The sequence below is a fragment of the Branchiostoma floridae genome, chromosome 14 (assembly GCF_000003815.2).
Source record: "Branchiostoma floridae strain S238N-H82 chromosome 14, Bfl_VNyyK, whole genome shotgun sequence".
In the NCBI taxonomy this organism is placed as follows: domain Eukaryota; kingdom Metazoa; phylum Chordata; class Leptocardii; order Amphioxiformes; family Branchiostomatidae; genus Branchiostoma; species Branchiostoma floridae.
Window position 1 is genome coordinate 7656353 of NC_049992.1, and position 27032 is coordinate 7683384.

General features: G+C 42.3%; 1 protein-coding gene across 1 annotated transcript; it reads right to left on the minus strand.

Moving 5' to 3' along the window:
• Positions 1-912: 912 nt before the first annotated feature.
• On the minus strand, positions 913-26845 carry LOC118430073 (nucleolin-like). The gene is given in 26 exon segments (XM_035840782.1): positions 913-1882; positions 2705-2779; positions 3674-3804; positions 4404-4688; positions 5075-5204; positions 6053-6210; positions 7176-7308; positions 8928-8978; positions 16248-16310; positions 16561-16650; positions 17232-17288; positions 17945-18208; positions 18823-18968; positions 19508-19789; positions 20439-20568; positions 21053-21117; positions 21119-21223; positions 21420-21552; positions 22180-22343; positions 22645-22774; positions 23267-23482; positions 23871-23954; positions 24290-24425; positions 24601-24732; positions 24878-25009; positions 26716-26845. Coding segments are annotated over 26 exon segments (3324 nt in total). The 5' UTR covers positions 26734-26845; the 3' UTR covers positions 913-1868.
• Positions 26846-27032: the final 187 nt, after the last annotated feature.

Consider the following 27032-nt stretch of genomic DNA (forward strand, 5'->3'; position numbering starts at 1 on the left):
AGTATAGCCGGCCAAAGGGAGATAGCCGGTCAAAGGGAGTCAAACGGGCACCGGAGTGCTGCTATACTAAGTCCCTTGCCAGCTTTGATACTATTTCTAAGGCACTGTAGGGTCTGCTTGGAGACTTATAAATCCGGCCATTTTGACGGCGCCACAAACGTACCTACTCCCCAAAACTATTTTGGTTACAGAGCCCGCCCCTTACTCAAACATGTTTTCCCGACTGACAGGTGCGGTATGCTCAATCGACAACAAATTGTCACTTCAGTGGGGCGTGAGAAGGGGCAAAGAGCGGCGTTTTGATGCTATGTTGGGCGGATTACTGTTCTGCAACTGCTCGTGCGTTTAATAAGTTCCCCCAGGGCTCTAGAGAGGAAAGTGTGGACTTTACCCCCGCCGGATCTCTAAGCCGACTTTTGTGGGGGTTCAATTAGGTGTTGCTGCATGTGTTATCTAGCCATGTATGGACTATATATGTCAATGTAACGCGCGTTCGCATCTGTATCTGTGTGTTCCCATTGTCGCATTCGTATGTAGTTTGGCAGGTCCTCAGCACAGACTTGGACAATGATGCACGTTTTTTTTCGCGGTAGCTGTTTTTATTATGGATGTAATAATTTCAGCATTCATCCCTACGCACTCCGGTATTGTGGTCCACGTCTTCGTTATGATCGCGCGTTAAGACGTGGTAATTGGATATCGTCAAGCAGTTGTTGTCCTCGTTGCGATTTCTCTTTATAATTGGAGGTTCAAATGTGTATGAAGAGATACATTTACCTAAAATCAGCATTCCAAGGACAATGGTTCAAAGCCCGGTCGGGTCATACAGTGTACCATTCTCCTGTGCAGAGCTGAATCTGCTACGCTCTGAGCATATAGGAAAATGGGTCATACCAAAAACTTGCATGGAAATTATATAGTACGTAAAAGCACTTTATTTTGTATTTCTTTCCAAAATACATATCGATTATTCACTACTAGTATCTAGAAAGAAAAAAACAAACCTTGTACAAGGAACCTTGACCCCAAACTTACTGATAATATCAGTAAAACTCAAAGCGATATGACTTTATAATGTCCATAGAACGTATTGTACAAAAGTACTTCGTTCTGGAAAATGTTTGGACACTACATAGTTTATATTGATACAACCAAGCAGATGTACCTGGGCCTCACTAAGTTCTGTGAATTTTGACACTAACATTACTTAGATATCAGCACAGGCAAAACAATGGTTTCTTGAAATTTGTTTACATGAGAGCATGGAGATTAAAAACTGTGTACATTTCTTGTAGATAAGTTTCCAGGGAACTAACTTAAAGGTGGACATCATGCAAATGTAAATTAAATCATTCATGTCTTTTTGGCAAACCAACAAATTTGTCGGGAGCAACCAACTGTCCTCAGCATAACCATCTTTGCTCAGTCTCTTGAGCCGTTGCTCAGGACAAGTTTGACTACAGTGGCATGAATCAATCGACAACCCTCATCTTAACAACAGTCCTGATAACCTCATCAAGAATTTAAAATTTCAATGTGATTTCATTCAAAATGTGTCTGACATCGTGGATGGACTTACAGAGGAAATAGTGAAAACTCCATTGCTGGAGGCAAAAATGTGTAATTCTTATAAAACTGACATTTTAATTTTGGGCAAGTGAAAAATTGGTTTGGGGAAGTAAATGTTTTATGTGCTTGCCCGATAGGACAAGACGTGAATTTTAGAAAACTTGTCCAAACCTGGATGGTATATTCAATAATTCCACATTGGAACAAGTTTGCATGCGAACAAAATATCACTAAATTTCCTTTGTCCTGTAGTCATCAAACGTTTTCTTCTTCCCCTCGAAGACCTTGATGCCTTCCCTCTAATTGAAGCCACCTGCATGAGGAAAAAATGTGCTCAGTTAGGGCCGGTTTACACGAGGCAAAAAAATGACTTGGTAATAACTTGCCGCATCACATGGAATCTATTTGTATCACAGGGGCTTCCATCGAATAAATCAAACGCACTCTCATGACCACAGGAAGAATAGCTTCTGAGGAGGCTAAATGTGGATCATAATAAACTTAAACTCAAACTCTGTGCCGAGTGCTACGGGTTGAGAATTCGAATACCGGATTTGGACTTTGGATTGCTGTCGTTTCTCCACTTTAAGCACATTTTGCATTGAAACATGTATTTAATCTTGCATGGGTATGCAGTGGTACCACCCTTCCAAGCGGGTCAGATCAAGCAATAGTCATTGGGCGATCCTACCCGCTGTCGGGCTGGTACCTCGGGTGGTACGTAGATGTTGTATTCTATTTTTATTTTCATTCTATATCAGTACAATACCAGTAGCCTGGGTACCATGCAATTTTTACCGGGGCTCCGTACACTCGCTACCCTAAAAAAATAGCGAGTAGCGAGTGTAAGGAGCCCCCGTAGAAATCGGATGGTACCCAGGCTACAGTACCAGTGCTTCATGATACAGTAATTTGGACCTGTACCAAATATTGATTTTTACAGTACAGTTCCGGCACACAGTGCGGCTACTAAGCCTAAGCAGACACCTACACAAGACATCATCCTTGACATATCATACTGTAGGGGGAGTACAGCTCAAAACACATGTCATCCACACATGCTGGAAATATACATACTATAAGATACCCTCCATTTACATTAAAAACATTGACATTGAGACCACATATTTCTCACCTCTGCGACCCCCACCTCGGCCACCCCGACCTCCACGGAAACCTCCTCCACGGCCACGGCTGCCTCTGAAACCGCCTAGTGGACAGTACAAATCACACACATTGGTCATGAGAACATCACATTTAACAGACTGAGGTACAGACAACCGCCTCTGAAACCGCATAGTGGACAGCACAAATCACAAACATTGGTCATGAGAACATCACATAAACGACTGAGGTACAGACGACCGCCTCTGAAACCGCCTAGTGGACAGCATAAATCTCACACATTGGTCATGAGAACATCACATTTAACAGACTGAGGTACAGACGATCGCCTCTGAAACCGCCTAATGGACAGCACAAATCACACACATTGGTCATAAGAACTGGCCTAAGCACATAGGCATTGGTCATGAAAACATCACATAACAGACTAAGGTACAGACCACCTCTGAAACCGCCTAGTGGACAGCACAAATCACAAACATTGGTCACGAGAACATCACATAAAAGACTGAGGTACAGACGACCGCCTCTGAAACCGCCTAGTGGACAGCACAAATCTCACACATTGGTCATGAGAACATCACATAAAAGACTGAGGTACAGACGACCACATCTGAAACCGACTAGTGGACAGCACAAATCTCACACATTGGTCAAGAGAACATCAATAAAAGACTGAGGAACAGACAACCGCCTCTGAAACCGCCTAGTGGACAGCACAAATCACAAACATTGGTCATGAGAACATCACATAACAGACTGAGGTACAGGCGACCCCCTCTGGAACCGCCTAGTGGACAGCACAAATCACACACATTGGTCATAAGAACTGGCCTAAGCACATAGGCAGGTAGGCAGGTCATAAGAACATCACATAACAGACTGAGGTACAGACGACCGCCTCTGAAACCACCTAGTGGACAGCACAAATCTCACACATTGGTCATGAGAACATCACATAATCATCCCAGTTCCATACCTCGTCCGCCACCCTCTCCCCGAGGGGTGGCAAAGTCCAGCCGGATGCCACGCCCATCAAGTTCCATCCCGTCCATGTTCTTCAGGGCTTCCTTCGCTGCGTCCTCAGAATCAAAGTCAATATAGCCAAACCTGAAAGAAAGAAATGTCCAGAAGTAAATCTATGATAAGTTACAGTTGCCCGTACATCTGAGCTAATGCGTAGGGGGGGCGCCCTTCTCCATTTCTGTAGCCCTAGGGCCACACATTTGTGTAAGTCACTACAGCAGGGCCTGGGGGCTGTTCTGCTGGTAGTGATGCGTGTTTAACTACTCTTTCCCAAATGCTTAGTGCGAAGCAGAGAAAGCAGCATGTACCCTTTTTAAAGTCTTTGGTATGACTCGGCCGGGGATCGAATTCACGACCTACCGAATGCAAGGCAAACTCTCTACCCTCTCGGCCATTGCACCGGTAAAAAAAAGTACATCTCTGTACGTTTTATCCAGTTGCGTAGATTGAATTGCCTTTAGGTAATAACAGCCTCTTTTCGTCCGATGTAACACCATCTCTGGTGTGTGTGTGTGAATGATCCCATCATGCTAACATTCTCCCTGGTTCTTTTCTTACCCTTTAGATCTGCCTGACTCCCTGTCTCCCTGTCTTTGACGACATGAGCATCGACGCAACCCTCAAAAGCCTCCAGGGGGTGAATGATTACATCATGTTAACATCCTTCCTGGTTCTTTTCTTACCCTTTAGATCTGCGTGACTCCCTGTCTGTGACGACACGAGCGTCGATGCAACCCTCGAACGCCTCCAAGAGATCATCCTCGCCCGTGTCGTATGACAGATTCTTTACAATCAGCGTCTTGCTGGCCTGCAAATGGGATCCATAACCACCGCCACCACCACCGCCGCCACCTCTGCGACCCGTGCCGAACTCCACGTTGATGGTCCTCCCGTCCAGTTCAGACTGGTTCATGTCGTCCATCGCTTCTTTGGCTGCCTCCTCCGACTCAAAGTCAACATAACCGAACCTAAAACAGTTAGAACAGTCCATCAGTGACACTGTGCAACATATAAATGACCAGTTGTATTTTTCTATTGCTTCAGAACAGCTGGCTGCTTTAGTCAGCAGAATTATCATGTGCAAACAGCAAAATTGTAACACTAGTTGAAAAAGGACTTGCTATATCGAAAGTGACAAGTGTTACTAATACTTTAAGTGTTCGTATGTAGTGACCAGGGATGAGACGAGACGACAGAAAGGACTGAATGTAGATCTATTGAAAATGGCAACGTGGAGAAAGCGTTCTAACAGCCAGTTTTGCCCCGGAGAAAGTGACATAGGGGAAAAAAAAAACAATTATGTGGTTATACACATAGAACTTTGTCATCAAGCTATTGTTATTAGGAAACCCACCCCCTGGAGCGGTCAGTTCCAGGCTTCATGATGACCCGTGCGTCCAGGCTCCCCTCGAACGCTTGCATTAGACCCTCGGACGTGGTGTCCCAGGACAGGTTCCTCACAACCAGGGTCTTACTGGGAGTGCCTGGATGAGAACAAGACATACTGCATCATAACTCACGTGTCTACACTTATAATCAGTGCCGCATCCAACCAAGACAAAATTTCTTTCTTCACATCTTGTCTAAGTCTTGAGTATCCAGTAGTCATTACTTTCCAGCCAGAGCCTGAAAACATGTTGACTCAGATGTTATATGTTGACTTTCTGGTGTGAGCATTTCCATGTATCATTGCTGGAAATTCATATATAAGAACTGGAATAATATTGTCTTTGCTTTATTTGTAGTTTGCATGATCTCAGCTTTTCAAAAATGTATAATCATATTTACCTATCTTGTAGACCAAATACAAGCCTCAAAACAGAATGAAGGTGCTTGGAGAAAGAAAATCACCTAACTAGCCGTTATGCGTAGATACTTCCAGTCCTACAGAACTCTAGGTTGGGCTATATATCATACATGCTTAAAATACATTAAGTACTACTTTTTTCCATAGCAGTTGAAAGCTCTCTTACCATTGAAAACCAAATAATATAGGCAAATATATCAAGGACTGCTTTGCTATTAGAAAGAATACTGAAGCTAATGATTAGCCTACTTCATTATGATACTATATGAATGAATTATGCATATTAGCCCTTATTGTTATGTTAACTATGATGTTAAGCTTTATCCTATACCTCTATTTTGTACTTTATGTTATAGTTGTTGCCATACTTTGTACCATGTACAATTGTCGTGCAATAAAGTTCTATATGATATACAAATTAAAACATTTTTTCCGAACCTGGCCTTCTCACTTCAATGATAAGTGTAATTGAGATTTGAATAGTGAGTAAACAAAATTTCTAACAAACGGAAACAGCTTCCCTACCTGGTCCCCTTCCTGAACCCTGTTGAGGTCTCCCAGTGAACTGTGCCTTGGCGCCGACATAGTCCATGACCACACTCCGCCCGTCAACCTCCACTCCGTCCATCGTAGACTTCACCTCCTCGACTTTAGCCTCGCTCTCAAACTCCAAATACGCAATCCTACCAGGGAAAGAAGTTTTGTGTGTTTGCCACCACAATCTCTATCTGAGACGTCAGGCATTGCTGGCAGTCATCACATAGGTTACTCCATTTGGAAGACTGTGAGGGCGGACCGATTCTCACGGCTGGACTGAATCTCATAGAAGGGCCGTGAGAATCGGTCCGCCCAGAAGAAAAGCGCAAAAAATCTTCCATAAACACATCTGAAACGCCTTGAATCGCGACTCACGTAGTGATGTCCGAATTAATACAAGCCATTATTCCTGGACATTAAGTCTTTAATCTGACATACATGTATGTCAGTAATGAAATTTAAACACTGGCTTCTTGTATTTCACAATAGATAGAGCATTGAATAGCAAAAGTTGCTGTAAGAATGTGTAGCAAGCGTTGTACAATATTTCACTTTCAACTGTACAGTATATCATTCTGAGTGATTACAATATAATGTTAAAAAAATCAGTGTCCTGATGCATTTTTACATTTTTAAGCTGTAATTGTTGGATGACTATGATGAAAATCTAGAGAAAAAAAACAAGAAAAAAAAAGAGAATCCAGGTAAATTACCTATCTACCCGAACCATACTTTTTTTTAGGACTAACCGAAAACACAACATTGCTTTTCTCAGGCTTATTCTTTACATGTAAGTCACAAAACTTAACCCTTCTGTCTGTCGCTGTCCTTTAGATACTGGGAGAAGGATTTCCCCAGGATTTACATTGTAACGCCAGTTCACCTTTATCCGAGGGTAACTTATATTCGTTGTTTGTAAGAAAAAAACGAATTTAGGGATATGAAGTTGACGGACGGTGGTTTCAAATCAGAACATTATGAAAATATTGCAAATTTGAAACCACTGTTAGCAGACTTAATACTCATCAATGTGCTGTTTTTAAAGACAACGGATAAAGGTCACCCCACAGATAAAGGTGAACTAGCGTTACATGTAAGTCACAACGCTTACCCCTTTGACCTGCCACTGTCCTTATATACCGGGATACGAACGTCCACCGCGTCGGTAAACACCTCCATGACGCTCTCTACTGTGGAATCGTATGACAGGTTCTTCAGAAAGAGGCTCCGTGCATCTCTGGTACCTAAAAAAGGAGGAACCAGAATACTGGGTTGGGAGGGCGGGTGAAAATTATGAAAACTGTGCAGAGCAAATTCACTGCTGCACGGTTTCTCAGTGAGTCCAAGTAAGGTCCTGTGACACAGACCGAACCATTCTGGGAGTGGGGGTGCCTCTCATACAATTACACAGGATGTCAGCTCATCCTATCACCATTGCTGACCCTCTCCCTCTTGCCTCAACACCGTTTTAAATTCAATGCAGTGAGCTACTCCTTTTCCAACAACCATTAAAATCAATGACAACAATATCATATGGATTTATGGCATTACACAGCAATCTGTAAAGAACTTATTGCATAGTTTCAAGTTTATAGTCAGGTCAAGTCAGTCAAGTCAAGTTTATTGCACAACGATTGTAACAGGTACAATGTATGGCAAATTACGTATAACTAACAACTACAAACTACTTACATCAGTATACTAGTCTAACATGATAGAAAATATGGCGGCATAGTGTATTTCACATTGTTAACCCTCTCAGCACGAGAAGCCACTATCATGGCTTTCCCATAGGACGCAAGAAGCCACCATCGTGGCTTCAGGTTTAATTCCGGCAGGAAATTCAAACTGACTACTGTGAAATGAGAAATTTGGCAGAGTCTGCCAATCAGGATGCTTGCATCTTTGACCAACCAGAAGGGATGTAGCATTTGAGCCCTGTTTCTGAGGCCTCCAGCGTGTGTTTTGGCTTCAGTTTTCTACAGGTTTATTTAGTAAATTTAGCAGAAATGGAGACAGTTTGGTGGATAATCTTATTGGAGGCTTACAGGAGTGCTAACAGGGAAATCCTTGAGGGAGTCAGCAAGGCAAACACCCAGCTGTTTTTGTTGAGATCAAATGAGCTGATATCACCGTGTCTAATGAGTTCTACATGCATGCTTCCTTGTTGTTTTTCTTGGGGCATAAGGAGGTCCAGGTCAGGTCAGATAGGTCACTGGTCCAAATTGACATTTTATTACTCTGATACCTGTTTCTCTACCCAAGTCATAGTAAGTGGATTTATTTGACTCCCTGATATGTGGAGAACATCCAGAAAAATAATTTGCCATTTAGCACAAGGCATATTCATTATTTTAATAGTACAACTACAGGTGTGGGGAGGGGGGCACAACTGTTTATTGGGGTGAACATTTGTTTATCAACACAGAACTTATTTGAAATCATGCTTTGATTTTTAGTTTTTGGTCATTCTAACAGCATACCAGCATTGTGTATGTATGGTTGAGTATTTCTACATAGTTTTATGATAAATGACACAAAAAACTCAGCCCCTAGCCAAATGTTTTCTTTTGTGAAACTTTTTTTGGGAGTGTTGCAAATGTGTTTTTGAGTGGTTTCCATGACGATTGCTGTCCTCAGATTGATGGTATGATATTTATTTTGCTTGTTTTGGAAAGGCCATTCTGTGAGCTTTCCAGCAATATATAGTTTTCCTAGTCTACTCCTTACATAACAGCTGTAATAATAATACACAAAAAGTACTAATTGACACCTGTATAGACTGAAATTATATGTCGTATATGGTATACAGGAAAAAATTGTATGACGTGTTGAGAGGGTTAAAGAAATATAGAGGTCTCACTGTCATTCCCAAAGTTTTGACCAGGGCTCCTTTCCTGCTCCATGTCTCTGCCTTCTCAACCTTCAGCTCTGTCCCTTTCAGTTCCAGTACTAGTGTTGACACAGCAGCTTCCTCAGTGGCCGGTATGTCCACAAACACCAAACTGTGGAGGAAGGATGAGCAACTGTTAGACGGTCTGCCTTAACACCACAAACGACCGCAAACAACCACAAATGACTCTAATAGTGTATATGGGGCAACGTCCTTGTGTGACACACTGGGGACTTTATACATTTATGAATTTAAAAAAAAAGCAACAACTGCTATGTATTGTTGAGTTATTTCACGTTAGTACGCTGGTTTCAAGATCGAAGCAATTCTTGGCCGCCATGTTGGTTCGCCCATGGTAGGAGTCTGCCTCGGCTACACAGACGACAGGGCGATAAAACTATGGAAGATGTTGGTTCATAGATCATAGTATACCGCAATTCTATCATTGTCAACTTATAAAACTTGTATACTAACGAAGTGTTTTCGAGCCTCAAATGCAAGCGAGCATGGTGGCCAAGAATTGCTAAATAATCTTGAAACTGGACTAACTCGAAATAACTGGTGAATACGTAGGACTTGCTGCGTTTTTTAAAATTCATAAATGTTTAAACAATGTCTCCAGATCGTACACAAGGTCGTTGCCCCATATACACTGCTTATTAGAGTCGTTTGTGGTGTTTAGGCAGACCCACTGTTAGAAGGAGCGTAATGGACCAGAAAAAAGACAGACGCGTCAGCGGAGGCGTCAGAGGCAGTATCAAGATCAGTAGCAAAGCATTATAATCACTGCGCTTTGGAGAAATTCTTACAAAGAGGCACAGCGGATTATTACCATATATATAGAAACCAAATCCATGGACTCCATCACACTGTAGTTTTTAGCCCCATTCCTTGGCAAATGGGCCGGCAAATGTATCCTTTATGAGTAAGTGCCGTACTTGTAATTGTAGCATTGTTATGTGAAAGAATTCCCAACATTTTTACATGAGTCTCGAAGAGCGATGCGATGCACTAAAACTAAAAGATCTATCGACATGTTGATAGCATCGGCTTGAACAGAACAAAGAAATAAAACACTGTGTGTGTGCTAAGGTACACGTTCAAGCCTAAAAAGCAAGCCACAGATGCAAACATCATAACGAATCAACAAGTGCAATTAACAAATCAAAAAGTGTTTTGATGAATGATGTGAGAAAAATGATAGAGCGAAGTGGACTGACATTCCTGTCCATGACTGACAGTGGGGAATAGTCGGTGACACCAAGGAGGTTGGTGACACATGACTTAACGTTAATTCTCACTGCACAGGGCCTCAATATAAAATGAAGTGGGTTTACCAGTGCACTGTCAGGTATGTAGAAATTTCTTCTTTCAAGAGCCATATATGGATGACTCTGTGCCAAAATATAGCAACCTGCAATGTTTGCTCATCAAAACATGCTGTATTTCAGTAGATTTCATCCCCCTCCATGTGTTTTCCGGTATTGAGACGGTCCCCACTTTGGAGAAAGATCAATTTTGGAGCCGTGTGGAAAACGAAAGCAGAGCCGTGTGCAAAAGCAACAGCATGTGCAAAAGCAACAACATGTGCTCTAAGTCTAACACACATTCCTACCCATTACCACGCATTTACCGGGTTAAACATCGCTGAAGTCATATATTTGGTGGATGATGTATTCCCTACAAATATAAACCAAACATTATGTAGTTTATCGGCAAAATAATGACCTTTTTACCGCAGAATATGGCACCAATTCAAATAAAAAATGGCTGACCTACCAGTATCTTGTGGAGTTCAAAGGTCAAATGTTGCCCTGATTGCCTGTGATAGGGTCTCGGTTCGGAGTTTTTTAATGCCGATTTGGCTGTATTGTGTGTGTGTGTGTGAATGTGTGTGTGTGTGTGTCTGTCTGTCTGTCTGTGTGTGTGTCCGCATATTTGTGGTCGGCATAACTTTAGAAACTCTGGATGAATTGTAATGATATTTGATATGTGATATGTGGGTAGGTGTTTGGATGACAAAGGTCAAGGTCGATTTGGGGCCCCCTGGTGTGTGACCTTGGTACTGCAGCAGAACTTCGATTTTTTGTATCTTTTGACCTGAATACTGTAAATGCATTTAAGTTCGCGGTGATTTAATTTCGCGGTAGCGGGAAAAAGGACTTTTCGCGGTGGATTTAAGTTCGCGGTAACACCATAGACTGCAGTCTAATACCATAATAGAAAAATGTTCGCGGTGGTTTTAAGTTCGCGGTGAAGTGGTCACCGCGAAAACCACGAACATTAATCAACCGCGAACATTTCTGCATTTACAGTATACTATAGTCTGATATATATAGGTTTGGGCCCCCTCGCGGCTTGCTCTGGAACTGCAGGGTCGATTTGTCAAAATCTTCCAATGAGCATAACGGAACATGGGAACAATGGATTTCCATGATATTTAGCATAAAGGTATGTTTGGTAGAGATGTACACAATGAAGTGCGAATTATGCAAATTTGGACTTAATTAACATCCTTAATGAGGAAAATCTATATTTCCAGTATTTTCCATTATAGGACTGAAAAACATGTACTAGTAACATATGTAATTTGTGGCAGGTGGAAAATAAGCAGATACCAATTATGCAAATAAGTCCCTAATTTGCATCATTAATGTGAAAGTGTCCTAATTTATCTAAGTACATGTTGTAAATGATTGGATTGTTAACATTGTGACCTGTGTAAGTTATTTAAAGGTGTACATAACCAAGCATAAATTATGCAGATTTGAAAGTCATTTCCATAATCGGAATATTTTTAATGATGGTTTGGCTATCACTGGCGCCTCTCAAAACATCGTTTTTCAAACAACTCAATGTCTCCAATAGAAAAGGGTGTCCTGTCGCCGACATACAGACTCAGTTGACTTTTTCAGCAGAATGTTCTGTTTGGTAAAAACCATCAATATGATAAAATTTTCACCCCGAAAAACTTGCTAATTTGAGGGCATTCTTTATTGTAGTTTACAGTTCAAGTTCCGGCCCGACAAACTTGGTATCATTCGAAAGCTTGCTTAGTAAGGAATCGATGGGTGCAAACCACAAATCAATCGGATACACCATTCTCGAGTTATTCTTGACTATAGGCGCTCTGTTTAGGCGCAACCGCTAGCTTCTTTTTGAAACACCGCCTATCGCGGCACTTGGTAGGGTGATGACTTAAGACTGCGATTGTAGCTTACAGGCTGCTACACGAAAAAGAAAAGAATTTTCCTAGGATAATGACTAATATGGCAATGAAGGTCAAGATTCGTTCTGTATACTGGGCAACAACAAAAAAAATCGTGAGGATTCGTTTTCCACAAGTTCCGGTGGCGCCATTAAAAACATTCCCAACGCACATAGAACGTACGATCTGGGTAATCAAGGGAGTCGACACGCGTTACCGCTACCGCAAACTAATATCAGGAAGTACTGGCCGCATTGCGAAATCTCTGACACCGAAAAACGCAAGGAAGGTCGTGTAAAGTGCCTTTTAAGGGACACAACGTTGGGGGCATGGCGGGGATCGAACTCAGAATCTATAGATTCCGAGCCGAACGCTCTACCAGTTACGCCACGCCCGACGCCGTCCGCGGTCCGGAGCTTGTAGCCTAGCGCGCCTCTTCCCCGCGGCGCGGCAATGTACGACAGGCCTGAGAAGCGCGATTAAATCAGGCTACCCGCAATCATGCATCCGCAGAACCGTTGTCACGCAAGCAAGACGCCCAAAACTTCCACAAGTCGGACAAGAACACAGCGACGCATAAACCTGGTTTTTATGTACCTGGGCTGCGATAACGTTCGATGAGGAGGTTCGATACAGGTGTTTCGGACCGGCTAACAAATACAACACGGTGTATTCCGTATCACCCGAGGTACAAGCCCGACCGCAGAAAGGATCGCCCGACGGCCGGAGGGTGATCCGACCCGTGGGAGGGCTTGGACGCCGGACCGAGGGTGTTGCGGAATACACCGTGTTGTATTTTGTTTATGTCATACCAAGGACCTTGGACATATCAACCTGAGAAATATATGTTTCGATGCGAAATGCACCAGAAGTTGAGAAAATGTTGTGTCCTCGAAAAAAAAAAGATAACAACGGAATTCTAACGTCCGAATCCGGTATTCGAATTCGGTATTCGCAACCGTGCCGCACTCGACCCGTTTGAAATAGTTCGATTTATTTCTAGGAAGCCCGTGCGATACAACTTGGAGCAGAAAAGTATCACCCGGTCCAGAACACCTGTATCGAACGTATTCGCGACCCAGGAATGACATAAAAAAGCCTTATGTCATACCTGGGCCGCGATAAATATAGAATACAACACGGTGTATTCCGCATCACCCGAGGTCCCAGCCCGACCGCGGGTCGGATCGCACGACGGCCGAAGGTGTATACAGAATACACCGTGTTGTATTCTTTATGTGCCACATGCACAATGTCAGGCTTCGAAGTTTTATCACATAGGCTTCAATCGAATAATTTGAACATACTCAGCGCACGCCTAGTGCGGCGCCGTCAAAAATTCGAATACCTGATTCGGACGTTGGAACATTGTTGTTTAACACTTTTTATTCAAGGGCACCACATTTATTCAACTTCTGGCGCATTTCGCATCAAAACTTGGGTTTTCTCGGGTAACCATGACAACGGTCCAAGCCCTCCCTCCGGGCTATCCTACCCGCGGTCGGGCTGATACGGAATACACCGTGTTGTATTCTATATGTATGGTAAATGATAGCATCAAAGTTCCGTTACTGTCTAAAATGTTAGTGTGCTCATGAATTCGAACCCGAGTTTGTGGCGCCGCCGTGCGCGAACGTAACCTGCGAGACTTGTACTATAGTTCAAATGGGTAACTACCGATAAAAGCCCGTGGGTTAGATTCAAATTAAAAAAAAAAAAAAACGACTTAATACAAATAACGTTAAGTACTTTATGTCTTTCATTAATTTTATCAGTAGTATAATTATGTTTACCTACCTCGAATGTCGACGACTTCATGGCTGTTCTCTTCATATGAATAACGTTGATCTCTTTCTACCTCCCTGGACGGTTCCTTGCATTCTAGTTTTGGCTAGTCACGATGACCGTTGCACACTAGCACTTCGGTTTTTGCCTTGCCGCCAGGCAAGGCTTTACGCCAGCTTTTTTCCATGGATCAATGGACGGACCTTTTAACCCAGCCCTTCCAAAGCCCCTTCCAAAGGCCCTTCTTTCCTTGCCGAGTTTCATGGCTTAGTTAGACAATGGTACATTCCAGACGAGTATTAAAACGCTCTTCTAGACGCATGTTACTGTATGTGGTCCAGCGTAATAAATCTACGCTTTAACTCACCATGTTCATATAAATATATATCACAAATTGCATCAGAAGGAACTTAGTTTGTAATAAAAAATAATGCATATTCATTGTGGGTCAAAAAGTTTTACAAAACCTGTTTAATGTGCCAATAATTCATCTGACATAAATTATGATAATGAGGGGGAGGGGGGCGACATGTGGAACTCGGGATTTTTAAGCGTAGAATCTAGTCTAACTTACCAAAATAACATAAAATACGCGGCAAGGCACAGCTTTTTTAAAAAGATTTCTTGTTTACTCTGTGATTAGAAGGCTAAGTACGGACAGATGTTTTGTATTACACAATACCTTTTGGATTGTGACATGAAACTTCAAAATTTTCGAGGGTGTTAATCTAAATTCGGCACTAAAACTTTGGAATACTAACTTTGGCTGATCATATTTCTGTTGTTTCTGTATCAATTTTAATGTGTTATACATCAATAGAAAGCGTGTGTGATTTCCTTTCATATGGTATCACGAGCACCTAGGCTACTTTCGTCAGTGGGTCACGAAAAAAACCTGCCCAAATTTCAATTTTTGTGTTTAACTCTGTATCATTCTGCTGGTATGGGCGTGGTGTCAAGGATTCAATCTATCCTTTTATTTTCACATAATCTTTGGTATACAGAACATCCAAGTTTATCATTAACATTTGATAAGAGTATATGTGCAAATGCTAAAGATTAAGTGTTACAACAACAAATAAGATTTCGTGGTTACAGAGTCTCTCTGATAGCCACACATCCAAACAAATAACTGATGCTGTTCTGTTTCCTACTCAAATTCATATACTGTAAATGCAGAAATGTTCGCGGTGGATAAATGTTCGCGATGACTACTTCACCGCGAACTTAAAACCACCGCGAACATTTTTCTATTATGGTATTTGACTGTAGTCCATGGTGTTACCGTGAACTTAAATCCACCGCGAAAAGTCCTTTTTCCCGCTACCGGGAAATTAAATCCCCGCAAATTTTAATGCATTTACAGTATATGGTGACCAGCCCCTCCAGCTCTGTACTGCCACTTGCTACATGATGTAATCAAACACCACAGGGTGTCTGCTTCTTTCCTATGTTGGATATTGGTGGTTATAGGACAAGTGTTTACCTTCTCGAAAGGAAAACAATGTAGTTGCTGTTTCTTCATCTTTCATACCAAACAAATAATGTAAACAACCAGTACTCTCTGGTTAACTATTTTATTTCATATTTCTTTCCAAAATACATGACAATTACTCACTTTTTAGATGAAAAAAGAAACAACTTGTACATTAATTACAGTGACTTTACTGTACTAAACAGTTGAACATAAAAACAAGGAACCTTAACCCTAAACTTACTGATACTATCAGTAAAACTCAAAACAATAAGACTTTCATAATGTCCATAGAACTTATTGTACACAAGTATTTCATTCTGGATATCCTTTGGACACTACATGTACATTTGTATATCATCAATATCAATACAACTAAGCAGATATATCTGGGTCTCAATAAGTTCTTTGAGAATTTTGACATTAACATTACTTAGATATTAGCACAAAAAACCTAGTGGCATTAATTAATCAACAACTGTCTTGATAACCTTATTATGAATTTCACATTTCATCGTGAATTCAACCAAAATGTGTCCGTCATTTTGGATGGACTTTCAGTTGTGAAGAAGTATATACTCTCATCCACTCTTACCATATTGTACAGACGTATTGAATATACAGACACTTCTTTAGTTGCAGTATGTACGCACATATTGTAGGCACCAGCAAAGTCCCTCCAAGTCAAGGAAATCACAGAAATATCATAATTTCAGTCAATAAATTTCAGTTTATGAATACAGTTTGCCAAGAGTTCAGTTCTACACTGGAACAGGTTTGCACAGGAACAAAATATTGTTAAATTTCCGTTGTCTTTTGATTTAGTCGTCAAACGTCTTCTTCTTCCCCTCGAACGCTTTGATGCCCTCCCTCTTCTGGAAGCCACCTGTTTGAGAGAAAAGTGTTCTCAGTTAGTTCTGTTGTTTGTCATACCTGGGCCGTGATAATGTTCAATACGGGTGTACCGAATCGAGTGATAACTTGCCATATCACATGATGGGGTTCTATTTGTATCACATGGACATCCTGAATAATAGTAAATCAATCTCAAAACACACCTCATCCAAACATGCTGGCAATTACATAGAAACTCTTTCACATTTAAAACATTGACATTGAGACCACAGATTTCTCACCTCTTCCCCCGCCGCGACCCCCACCTCGGCCACCCCGACCTCCACGGAAACCTCCTCCACCTCCACGGCCACGGCCGCCTCGGAAACCGCCTAGAGGACAACACAAATGAGAGAAAATGAGAATGATTTATTTGGCTGAATTGTGTGATACATTAAAACAGTTTTGGCCATGGACCCCTTTGGATCATCACGCCTCTGAGAGGACTTCCATTCAAAATCCAGGAGAAGGAAAAGAATTTCAGGTTGGCTAGAACAATGGATGGATTTTGCGAACCTCCGCCACCACCGCTGGGGCACTCCCTGGAAATGTGGCCGTCTTCCCCACAATTGTAGCAAGAACGGCCTCCATGTAGATAGAAACAAACACAGTATGAACTTGAAAGGCAACATTTTTGCCAACAATGTAAAATGTTTTCCTGGTAGCTCTTTGTCAAGCTACACATAATACTATACATCTGGTTCCTTGACTTTGGAATTTACCTTTTTGGCATTCTAAGAGAGTGGTATGTTTTCCAATGTTTGTCAATTTAGGGCCCATTTCAAAGCTGCTTTGTATGACTTACAGTATGTTAGAAAGCTTTTTTGGGGGAGCTGACAAAAATTGATGCAGGTGTGAAAGTCATCCAGATAATAAAATTGGCCTTATTTAGGAAAAGAACAAGGAAACTTACCACCACCACCGCCAAAACCACCGCGGCCCCCTCTGCCTCCTCCACGCCCAAATCCACCTGTCGAGACAAAACATGTTAATTAAAACCTGTGATGGTGGACAGAAAGGCTGTCACCTTTAACACACTTTGGATGTTTTACACCTTACAAAATACTGTGCAAAGAATGCTGAGCCTGGAAAGTACATGAGCTTTCTAGGTAGAATGTTTTCAGGGGTACTCGACCCAGAAGGAGTTAGTAGCAGGAGTTATGGTTTATTGAGTAATTCACATTCATCATCAGTCTTCATCATACTTCAGATTCAAATTGATCAAGTATTCAAAAACGTATTTAAAAAAAAATTACCAATCCGCTCAAGACCTAAGAAATAGAACACTTGTTTCTGGAGTTCCTCTTGAGAGGCTGTAAGGTGTGATACCTAATCTTTGATTCACCAGAATAAAATAGCTATCGGACCAAGTGCAAACTATGTTTATATGTTTTGAGTTGCTTAAGTTGCTCAACATTCCTTGTACTTAATTAGTTGCACCACCGCCTTAACCCATCCATAACTTTTACCAGGAAATATTCCACACTTACATGACCACCACTACACATAACTCAGAGAGACATACATGAACTACCAGACACACTGACTAGAACTGATATATGCAGTCAACATTGTCCAGTAGTTCATGTGTGTCTGTTGGTTACAAGAAGGTGTGAGTCATCTCACCTCGTGTACTGCCCAGTATAGCAGACACTCTGGGAGGTGGGACTACCACCGCAGGTGTACCACGGTTAGCGTACCAGGGCTGGTGTACCACCGCAGTTGGGAGGGTGTACCACTGTTGGTGTACTGCTGTTGGACTACCATGATAGCCGTACTGCAGTTTCATACCACACCTGGCTGCTGTACAGGTCAGGAGTAGCCAGGCCAGGGGCACCTGACAACGATATCGAACCCTTCTACAACGGAACACGTACAGGCCAGGGGCACCTGACAACGATATCGAACCCTTCTACAACGGAACGCATACATGGCCAGGCCAGGGGCACCTGACATGCCGATGCCATACCATATCGCTGTCTATGGCACATGCCACTCTATCGCACCAACGAACCATCGGACTGGTTCAATGTCAGGTCAGGGGCACCTGACAGCCCACCGCACTGTACCAAGGTCAGGTCAGGGGCACCTGACAGCCCAACGCACCGTACCAAGGTCAGGTCAAGGGCACCTGACAGCCCACCGCACCGTACCAAGGTCAGGTCAAGGGCACCTGACAGCCCACCGCACCGTACCATGGTCAGGTCAAGGGCACCTGACAGCCCAACGCACCGTACCAAGGTCAGGTCAAGGGCACCTGACAGCCCACCGCACCGTACCAAGGTCAGGTCAAGGGCACCTGACAGCCCACCGTACCGGTCAAGGGCACCTGACTGCCCACCGTAACAAGGTCAGGTCAAGGGCACCTGACAGCCCGACCGTTCCGTGCCATTCCGTACGATCACATCTCGATGGAGGGCACTGCGTACCATGCTTGTACCAGGCCATGGGCACCTGACACCCAACTCACACATCGTTAACAGTTCATCGTTAGGGCGTGCATCATCCCAGTTCCATACCTCGTCCACCACCCTCTCCCCGAGGGAGGGCGAAGTCCAGCCGGATGCCACGCCCGCCGACATCCTGCCCATCCATGTTCTTCAGGGCTTCCTTCGCTGCGTCCTCAGAATCAAAGTCAATGTAGCCAAACCTGGAAAAACAAATGTCCAGTGGATTAATACTGAACTTCTTCTTACAGTATTGTTAAAGCTGTGAATTTTGCATCTTAGTAAGACTTTTTTTGCGTGCAAAATATTTTAAGTAAAAATTGATAAACGTTCGAAGTCCAAACTGGGTAAGCAATATAGAGTGCAAATCCTACAGTGTCAGGCTGAGATCACATGACCAAAGAAAGGGGTCAGTTCTCCTGAGTAAGGCAAAAGTGATAGCCAAAAACTTGGAAAGCCTGGACCTATTGCCATTAGATAATAAGTTTCTTTCTGTCAAATGTAATAGCAGCTCTGCTTGAGTTATTTATCCCATCATGGTAACATCCTTCTTTCTTTTTAAAAAAATCATTCTTTATATTGATGATCAAAAACATAATCTTTATAGAACAAAAATCATGGCAAACATACAAAATAAAGACGTACATGAGAAACAACAAAACTAAAACCTACAATCTGAGAACAAAAGGACTATGATCACAGAAAAAATCTGAATGTCGTGAGAACATCCTTCTTTCTTTACCCTTTAGATCTGCCCGTCTCCCTGTCTGTGATGACACGAGCGCTGATGCATCCCTCGAACGCCTGCTGAAGGTCGTCCTCTCCTGTGTCGTACGACAGATTCTTTGCGATCAGTGTCTTGCTGGCCTGCGCTGGAGATCCGAAACCTCCGCCGCCGCCTCCACCGCCGCTGCGACTCATGCCGAACTCCACGTTGATGGTCCTGCCATCCAGTTCAGACTGGTTCATGCTGTCCATTGCTTCTTTGGCTGCATCCTCTGACTCAAAGTCAACATAACCGAACCTAAAACCGTTAGAACAGTCCATCAGTGACACTGTGCAACATATAAATGACCAGTTGTACTTCTCTATTTCTACTGATATAGATAGAATTATCATGCACAAAATTTTAACACACTGTTTGAAAAATTATTTGCCATATCGAAAGTGACAAGTGTTATTGATACTTTCATGAGTACTTTCATCATAAATCAAAGTTCTAGGTACAAAACCAGAGCATAACAGATGGAAGCTTGGAGACCGCTTCAAAAGAAGACAACAGACGCCCTTGTTGTATTAAAGAGGCTGTATGGATCGTTAGATCTACTGCAGTCATGAGAGAGGATATATATATTGAAGACCTTTATTGCACGTTTTTGCCTAAATGTTTTGGGCTAAGTACAGGTCACACGGTAAGAATCACATATATGTAACAATGGAAACAATCATACACATCTATATATGTAGATGTGCGTCTAATCTATATAAGCTGAGTCATGTTTGGAACCGCTTTTTTTACACTGCAGCAATGACACCTAGCTGCAGCGAAAAGTAGACCCTGTTAGCATTTCCCTGAAGAAGGTGTCACTTAAACATTGTTTAGGTAGGAACTCTGGTTATGTACAGAGAACTTTGTTATAGACCTGTTGTTTCTAAGAGCTTGTGAAACCCACCCTCTTGAGCGGTCAGTCCCCGGCTTCATGATGACCCGTGCGTCCTTGCTCCCCTCGAACGCTTCCTTCAGACTCTCGGACGTGGTGTCGTAGGACAGGTTCTTCACCACCAGGGTCTTACTGGGGGTGGCTGGATGGGAACAGGACATATTGCACCGTGACTCGTTTTTCTACAACATTGCATCCAATGAAGATAGAAGTTCTTCATGTTTTGTTTAGTGTCAGTGTCCAGTAGTCATTACTTTCAGTCAGGCCCTGGAGACATGTCACTATTTGAATTGATGAGAGATAAGGTACATGTCACAATAAAAACAAGGTAATAACTGTCAAAACCAAGCTCTTATACATAGACATCATTTCACCCCTTACAGGACGAGAGGTTGAGCCATATCTTATAAATGCTTATCAAGGATGCCATGTTTAAAATACATTATGTACCTACACTTTTTTTTGCAAACCCATGCATCGGAAGATCTTTTACCGTTCAAACCCAAACCCAATCTATCATATGCAAATCAACATATTGTTTCATTCCCTGATCTCCTTCCTTATAACTTCAATGAGGAAAGCAATGGAGGCCAATTTTCAAATGTTCTAACAAACAGTTTTGCTACCTGGTGCCCCAAATCCCCCTCCTGGACTCTTGCCCTTGAGCCTTCCAGTGAACTGTGCCTTGGAAGCGACATAATCCATCCCAACACTCCGGTCCATCAACGTCCACTCCGTCCATGGAAGACTTCACCTCCTCCACTTTAGCCTCGCTCTCAAACTCCACAAACGCAATCCTGTAGGAGAGAAAATTTTTCAGTCGTTATTTTTGTGTGTTTGTCACAACACTGTAATGCCAGGTTCATGTGGAAAAAAAAAGAAAAAAGAATAGAATCTGGGTTCATTACCTATCTACTGCCCCAAATGTTACGCTTTCAGGACCGTAACTGGTAACACGGCATTCTTAGGACTTATAACTAACAAACAACTTACCCCTTCGGTCTGCCACTGTCCTTGAATATCGGGATACGGACGTCCACTGCGTCGGTGAACACTTCCATGATGCTCTCCTTTGTGGAGTCATATGACAGATTCCTTAGGAAGAGGGTCCGCGCATCTCTGTCACCTAAAAAAGGAGAAACATACGTAAGGTTTGCTTCATGGCACCAAATGACGAAATCAACAGATTGAGGCCACTGCAAGGAAATTTTAAGGATGACACCCTCTGCAGACTCCAGAAATTCAATACTAGAGGATGACAAAAAGATGGCTAGATTTCCAAAATGGACACCTGATAAATTAATGAATTGAAGTGACAAAGCATTCTTGATATAAGTAACTTAATTCTTGCGACTTTCACAGTCACTAGTCAACCACTAAAATGTCAACATTGCTACTCTTCTGCCCCCCTCCCTCTTGCCTTGACACTGTTAGAATTAACTGCAGGGAACTACTTCTTTCCCACTAACCACTAAAATCAATGACGAAAGGGAGTAGTTCACTGCTTCTAATTCTAATGGTGTTGAGGCAAGAGGGAGGGGGGCAGAAGAATAGCAATGATGAAATTTTAGTGGTTGACTAGTGACTGCGAGAGTCACTAAAATTAAGTTACTGTTAACAAATCAAGAACCTTTTATCGCTTCAATTCATTATTTTATCAGGGATCTATTTACAGTTTTACATAGCAATTCCTCAGGATTTCTTATTATGTTTAACTTGTAAGTTAAACATAATTTCAAGATAGAGGTCTCACCGTCGCTCCCAAAGCTCTGATTTTGACCCGGGCTCTTTGGGCTTTTAGGTTCCTGTTTCTTGCTCTTTGCCTTCTCAACCTTCAGTTCCGTCCCTGCGACTGTTGCTCCGTTCAATTCCAGCGCAGTGGCTTCCTCAGCGGCCGGTACGTCCACGTACGCCAAACTGTGGGGGAGGAACGAGCAACTGTTAGAGGAGACTTGAAACAAGATGAAGCTAAATACGTTTAACTTCGGGTTCTGGCCAGGATCTAAATTAGTGCAATGGTAATGGCAGTTTTATCCTACATTCTCACAATATCCTCACAGAGAAAGGGCCAAGACCCCCCCTCCTCTTCCTCTGAAAGAAATTCCTGGCTAGAACCAAGAAAGCAATAAGATTTCTTGATCTTTGTGATGTCTACAATAGCTTTTAAAATTAAAGTTTGGAAAAAAAATTCCTTCTTGCCCTTCTGAAGATGACTTACCTTACACCTGAAGACTTTGTGAGGTAACGAAGATCCAAGACCTCCAGACCCTTCTTCTTGAAGAACTTGCGCAGTTTTTCTTCTGTGACTTTCTCAGTCAGGTTTCCGACAAACAGGGTAGACTGTTCACCTAGTGGGAGGGCAAACAGAAAGCTCAGTCATATAGTTCAACAAGAGATCAAAGTTTAAGATTCTTCTCCACTCATTGTCATCATCTGTTATTCACCCAAAAGGGAGTAGTGTTTCGTGTTGGGCATGTCTGTGTGTGTGTGTGTACGTATGTGTGTGTGTATGTGTGTGTGCATGCATGTGTATGTGTGCGAGTATTTGTGTGTGTAATGCATTTGTATGTGTGTGGATGTGTATACTACATTTGTATGTGTGTGGATGAATGTTTGTGTGTGTGTGTGTTGATGAATGTTTTTGTGTGTGTTGATGAATGTTTATGTGTATGTGTGTGTGTATGCGTATACTACATTTGTATGTGTGCGGATAAATGTTTGTGTGTGGATGAATGTTTGTGTGTGTGTGTCTATCAACATATAGTAATGTGTACAACTTTAAGTTCCACAAGATTTCATGATACTCTAAATAAGACAAGACTTGATGAACCATCTTGTACCTTCAACTTTTGCCTTCTTGGCTGGGGACTCCTCCTTCACAGCACCCTTGGCCTTCCTCTTGCCAAGCTGAGGAGTTTCCTCCTCCTCATCTTCCTCCTCATCCTCCTCCTCATCACTGTCCTCATCTTCATCTTCATCTTCCTCTTCATCATCACTTTCCTCCTCATCATCATCATCATCGTCATCATCATCATCACTGTCCTCTTCATCTTCTTCTGAACAGAAGTAAAAAAGAATTGTTAAAATCAAAGATGGTTCCCCCCTTTCCATGGTGGAATTTTCATGTTAAGATATGGCATTCTGAGGCTTCCTGAGGGGTAAATTACTGTCAGACATGTAAGCAAGTAGCTTCCCTGGTCCTGAATCCTGAATTCTATGCTTGTCAAAGGACCTTCTTTCTTTGTACATTGGCATGGGGGAACAGTGCCCTTTTTCCTCTCTTAAGACAAAACCCTGTGTGTGTCTGATTCGCAAAAAAATTGTGCTCTACAAATGTGAATTTACTATATAATACTAGTAACAGTAATGCAAAGTTATCTAATATTCAAATGACACAAATCCAACCCCATAAAACGATTAGACAAAGTAAGGGTTAAAACCCACCTTCTGCTTTAGCCTTCTTTGCTGGGACAGCTGCCTTGGTCTCTGCCTTACGTTTGGTGGCAGCTTTTGGGGCCTCTTCCTCATCTGAATTAGAAAAATAATACATAACAATTGAAATTAATGGAAACATGCTAAGTAACAGAATCAATCAATCAATATATTGTTTCAACATCAAGGAAACAGTGCTGTACTTCACCAATCACAAACACAGAGATATTGACAGTAGGACATTTCTTTCATAGCCTTTTCTAGGCAAAGGTTTAATGATAAACATTTAACTAAATTTGAAGACAGAAATAAAACACTTTGCCATTCATTCTAGATTTGTTACAAGTGTATATACATAGTATACAGTAGCCCATAAAAATAATATTTTAGAAGCCTATAGTTGTATATAAATCCACGATAAAAGGACGTACCTTCATCTTCCTCCTCCTCACTGTCATCATCATCCTCATCATCCTCATCATCACTGTCTTCCTCCTCCTCCTTTCCCTTAGCTGCTGTTGTCTTCCCGTTCTGACCTTCTACCTCGCTTTCCTCACTGTCATCCTCCTAACAAACACAATGTTTTCAAATGATAAGATGATGGTGTTCTGGGCCAGAACTGGTGGGACCAAGAACACTAGTTCTGTTGACTCACTCAAGGTCCTCTACATCAACATCGCCTGGTGGCGCTGTAGCTACAATGAGAAAAAAAATGACATGATGATGTCATCATTAAGCATACCTCTTCTTCATCACTGTCTTCTTCTTCTTCATCATCATCATCATCTTCCTCATCATCATCACTGTCCTCTTCCTCCTCCTCATCGCTCGCCTCAGCTACAACCTTGCCTTTGGCAGGCTGTGCCTTTGTCGTCTGTAAAGGAAACAAGCCTTGACTTGAGCCACCGATGCTGGAATCTAAAGTTAGATCGAAGCTAATTTAAGGACAAAACAACTTCATTAACAAGTTTATTAATATTCACTGATGTTTGATTCTTTCAAAATTTACAAATTTATACCTGGACCTCCATCTCCTCCTCCTCCTCCTCACTGCTCTCCTCTGACTCCTCCTCCTCTACTACTTTCACAGGCCTGGCCTTCCCCTTCTTGGCCTGACCTTTGGCCTTTGGTGCCGCAGCCTTAGGACTCTTCTATATTAGACAAAAAAATAAATAGAATAATACATTAACAGGCATTAGTAGTATTAGATGAGCTAAAAATTTAACAGCAGAAAACAGTGACTGTTCGGTAGCTTTTCAGGGTGATGGTAAATGTTTGGGATATTTTGTGGCGGCCAATTTAACTCCCACTGGAGAAAACTGAAAAGTCCTACCACATGAAACCCCTACTGGGTGTAGAGGATTACCATGGCGACAGGGGTTCATTTGCTCCATAGAGAGCCTTCGCTACATACAGAGCCAAGCCATGATGAATTTGGATAGGATTCCAGATCAAACAGTGCCAAAGACGGTCCTCCCGAACATCATCAAAGTTATATGAGGGTCTGCATGCACTTCATCATGATGATGATGATGCATGCTCTTTTCCGTAAGGCGTAGGCAGCCCATTTTATTTCCCGTAACTTGTACGGAAAACCATCTTATCTATGTAATTTGTTGCGAGGCGACCGAATCTAGCCTAATTGCCTTCCTTGATTTAGCGTAATACGTAGGGGGTTCTTTTGAATTCAGCATAAATCGTTGTCGGAGCCCCCCCCCCCCCAATGCAGACCCTCTTATATCGGCCAGGCTAATTTATTTCTGCTCCATGAGAATAATTGGTAGAGTTGCAGGCTACTTGGGGGGAATGGACACGACAAAGGTGTACTAGGTAAGACTGCATGGCGTAATCGGCAGCGCGTTGGGCTCAGGCCTAAGAGGTCCCGGGTTCGAACCTTGCTGTGCCATCAAATCTTGTGCCCTTGGGTAAGGCACTTTAAAAAGCAAAAAAAATCCCTCAGGAAAGCCTACAGCATGTTGTAAGGTTTGGTTTGGTTTGGTTTATTTAGATCTCCATTAGTGAAATACACTAGTCTTCCTGGAGTCCACATTAAAACAATACAGAAAATAATAGCAACTGAAATGTACAAATAATACAAATTATAACAAATTATTAACAAATTATAAGGTCAGCCAGATGGGAACAGGCGCGAGTCTTTTTGTCATACCGAGCTACAATCAACTCGCGTAGAAATATGACTTTCCTTCCTTCAATTCCATCTACAGTGTATTGCAATTTTTTTTAACAGTGATCACTTTACAAGGAGGATAAAACTGTATGATTATACTATGAAGTGAAAAAAAATTCCAATCGGTGAGCATTTTTAAATCCCCTGGCTTGATCAAACTAGGATAAGAAAACGGCGTGCAAAAATAAGCTAAGAACATACAGACTAACAAATATCCAGTTGTGCAGAACAACTGAACGTTGTTATTTCTTACTTTCATGTAACATTTAAAGAGTTACAAGCTTTTTAAAACTGTGAAAGTTGAAAAATTTCTCCAGACCTCCGCGACCACGTGGTGTGGTGGCGTGGGGCGAGTCTCTTCCAGGCTGACTACGCTTGCTACATTCAGAAGTTGGCGAATAAAATTATTTGTGAGGAGATTTTGCCACAAAAGGGTTTGGTCGGCCGAGGGGGAACGTTAAACTTAGTGAGGTCTGACTCTCCTGGTCAATTTCCCGGTGTTTTTTGCCGAATTCTACGATCCCCGTACCGCACCCCCGGACGGCCTCGTGGTATGGAGGAATCATAGCGTGGGGATAGGCGGCGAGCTCGCACATGCAGCCCGCAGCGATCTTCCGACGGCAACGATCCCCCCACTTACTTCAACAACAAAAATCAAACCAAACTCACCTTCTCTAGCTTCACCATTGTTTCTGGATGTGTTTAAAAAGCGGTGTCTTGAGATTTTACGAAGAAAATGTGTTTTGTTCGTGCAGAAAAATTGTTCGCGACTCCTCACGAAATCTTTCCTCTTGCACGTGGGGTCAAACCGTAGCGCGCAAGGTTACTGCGCAACCGGAACTCAAATAGAACAGTCTACAGAGGAATTAGGGAGAAATTTTGATTGTAGACATTTATAAATCAATAAATCAGATTTTTAAAACTTATTTCTTCCAATCATAATCATATCATAAAAGTTATACTAATTGACATAAATAATTATTGTA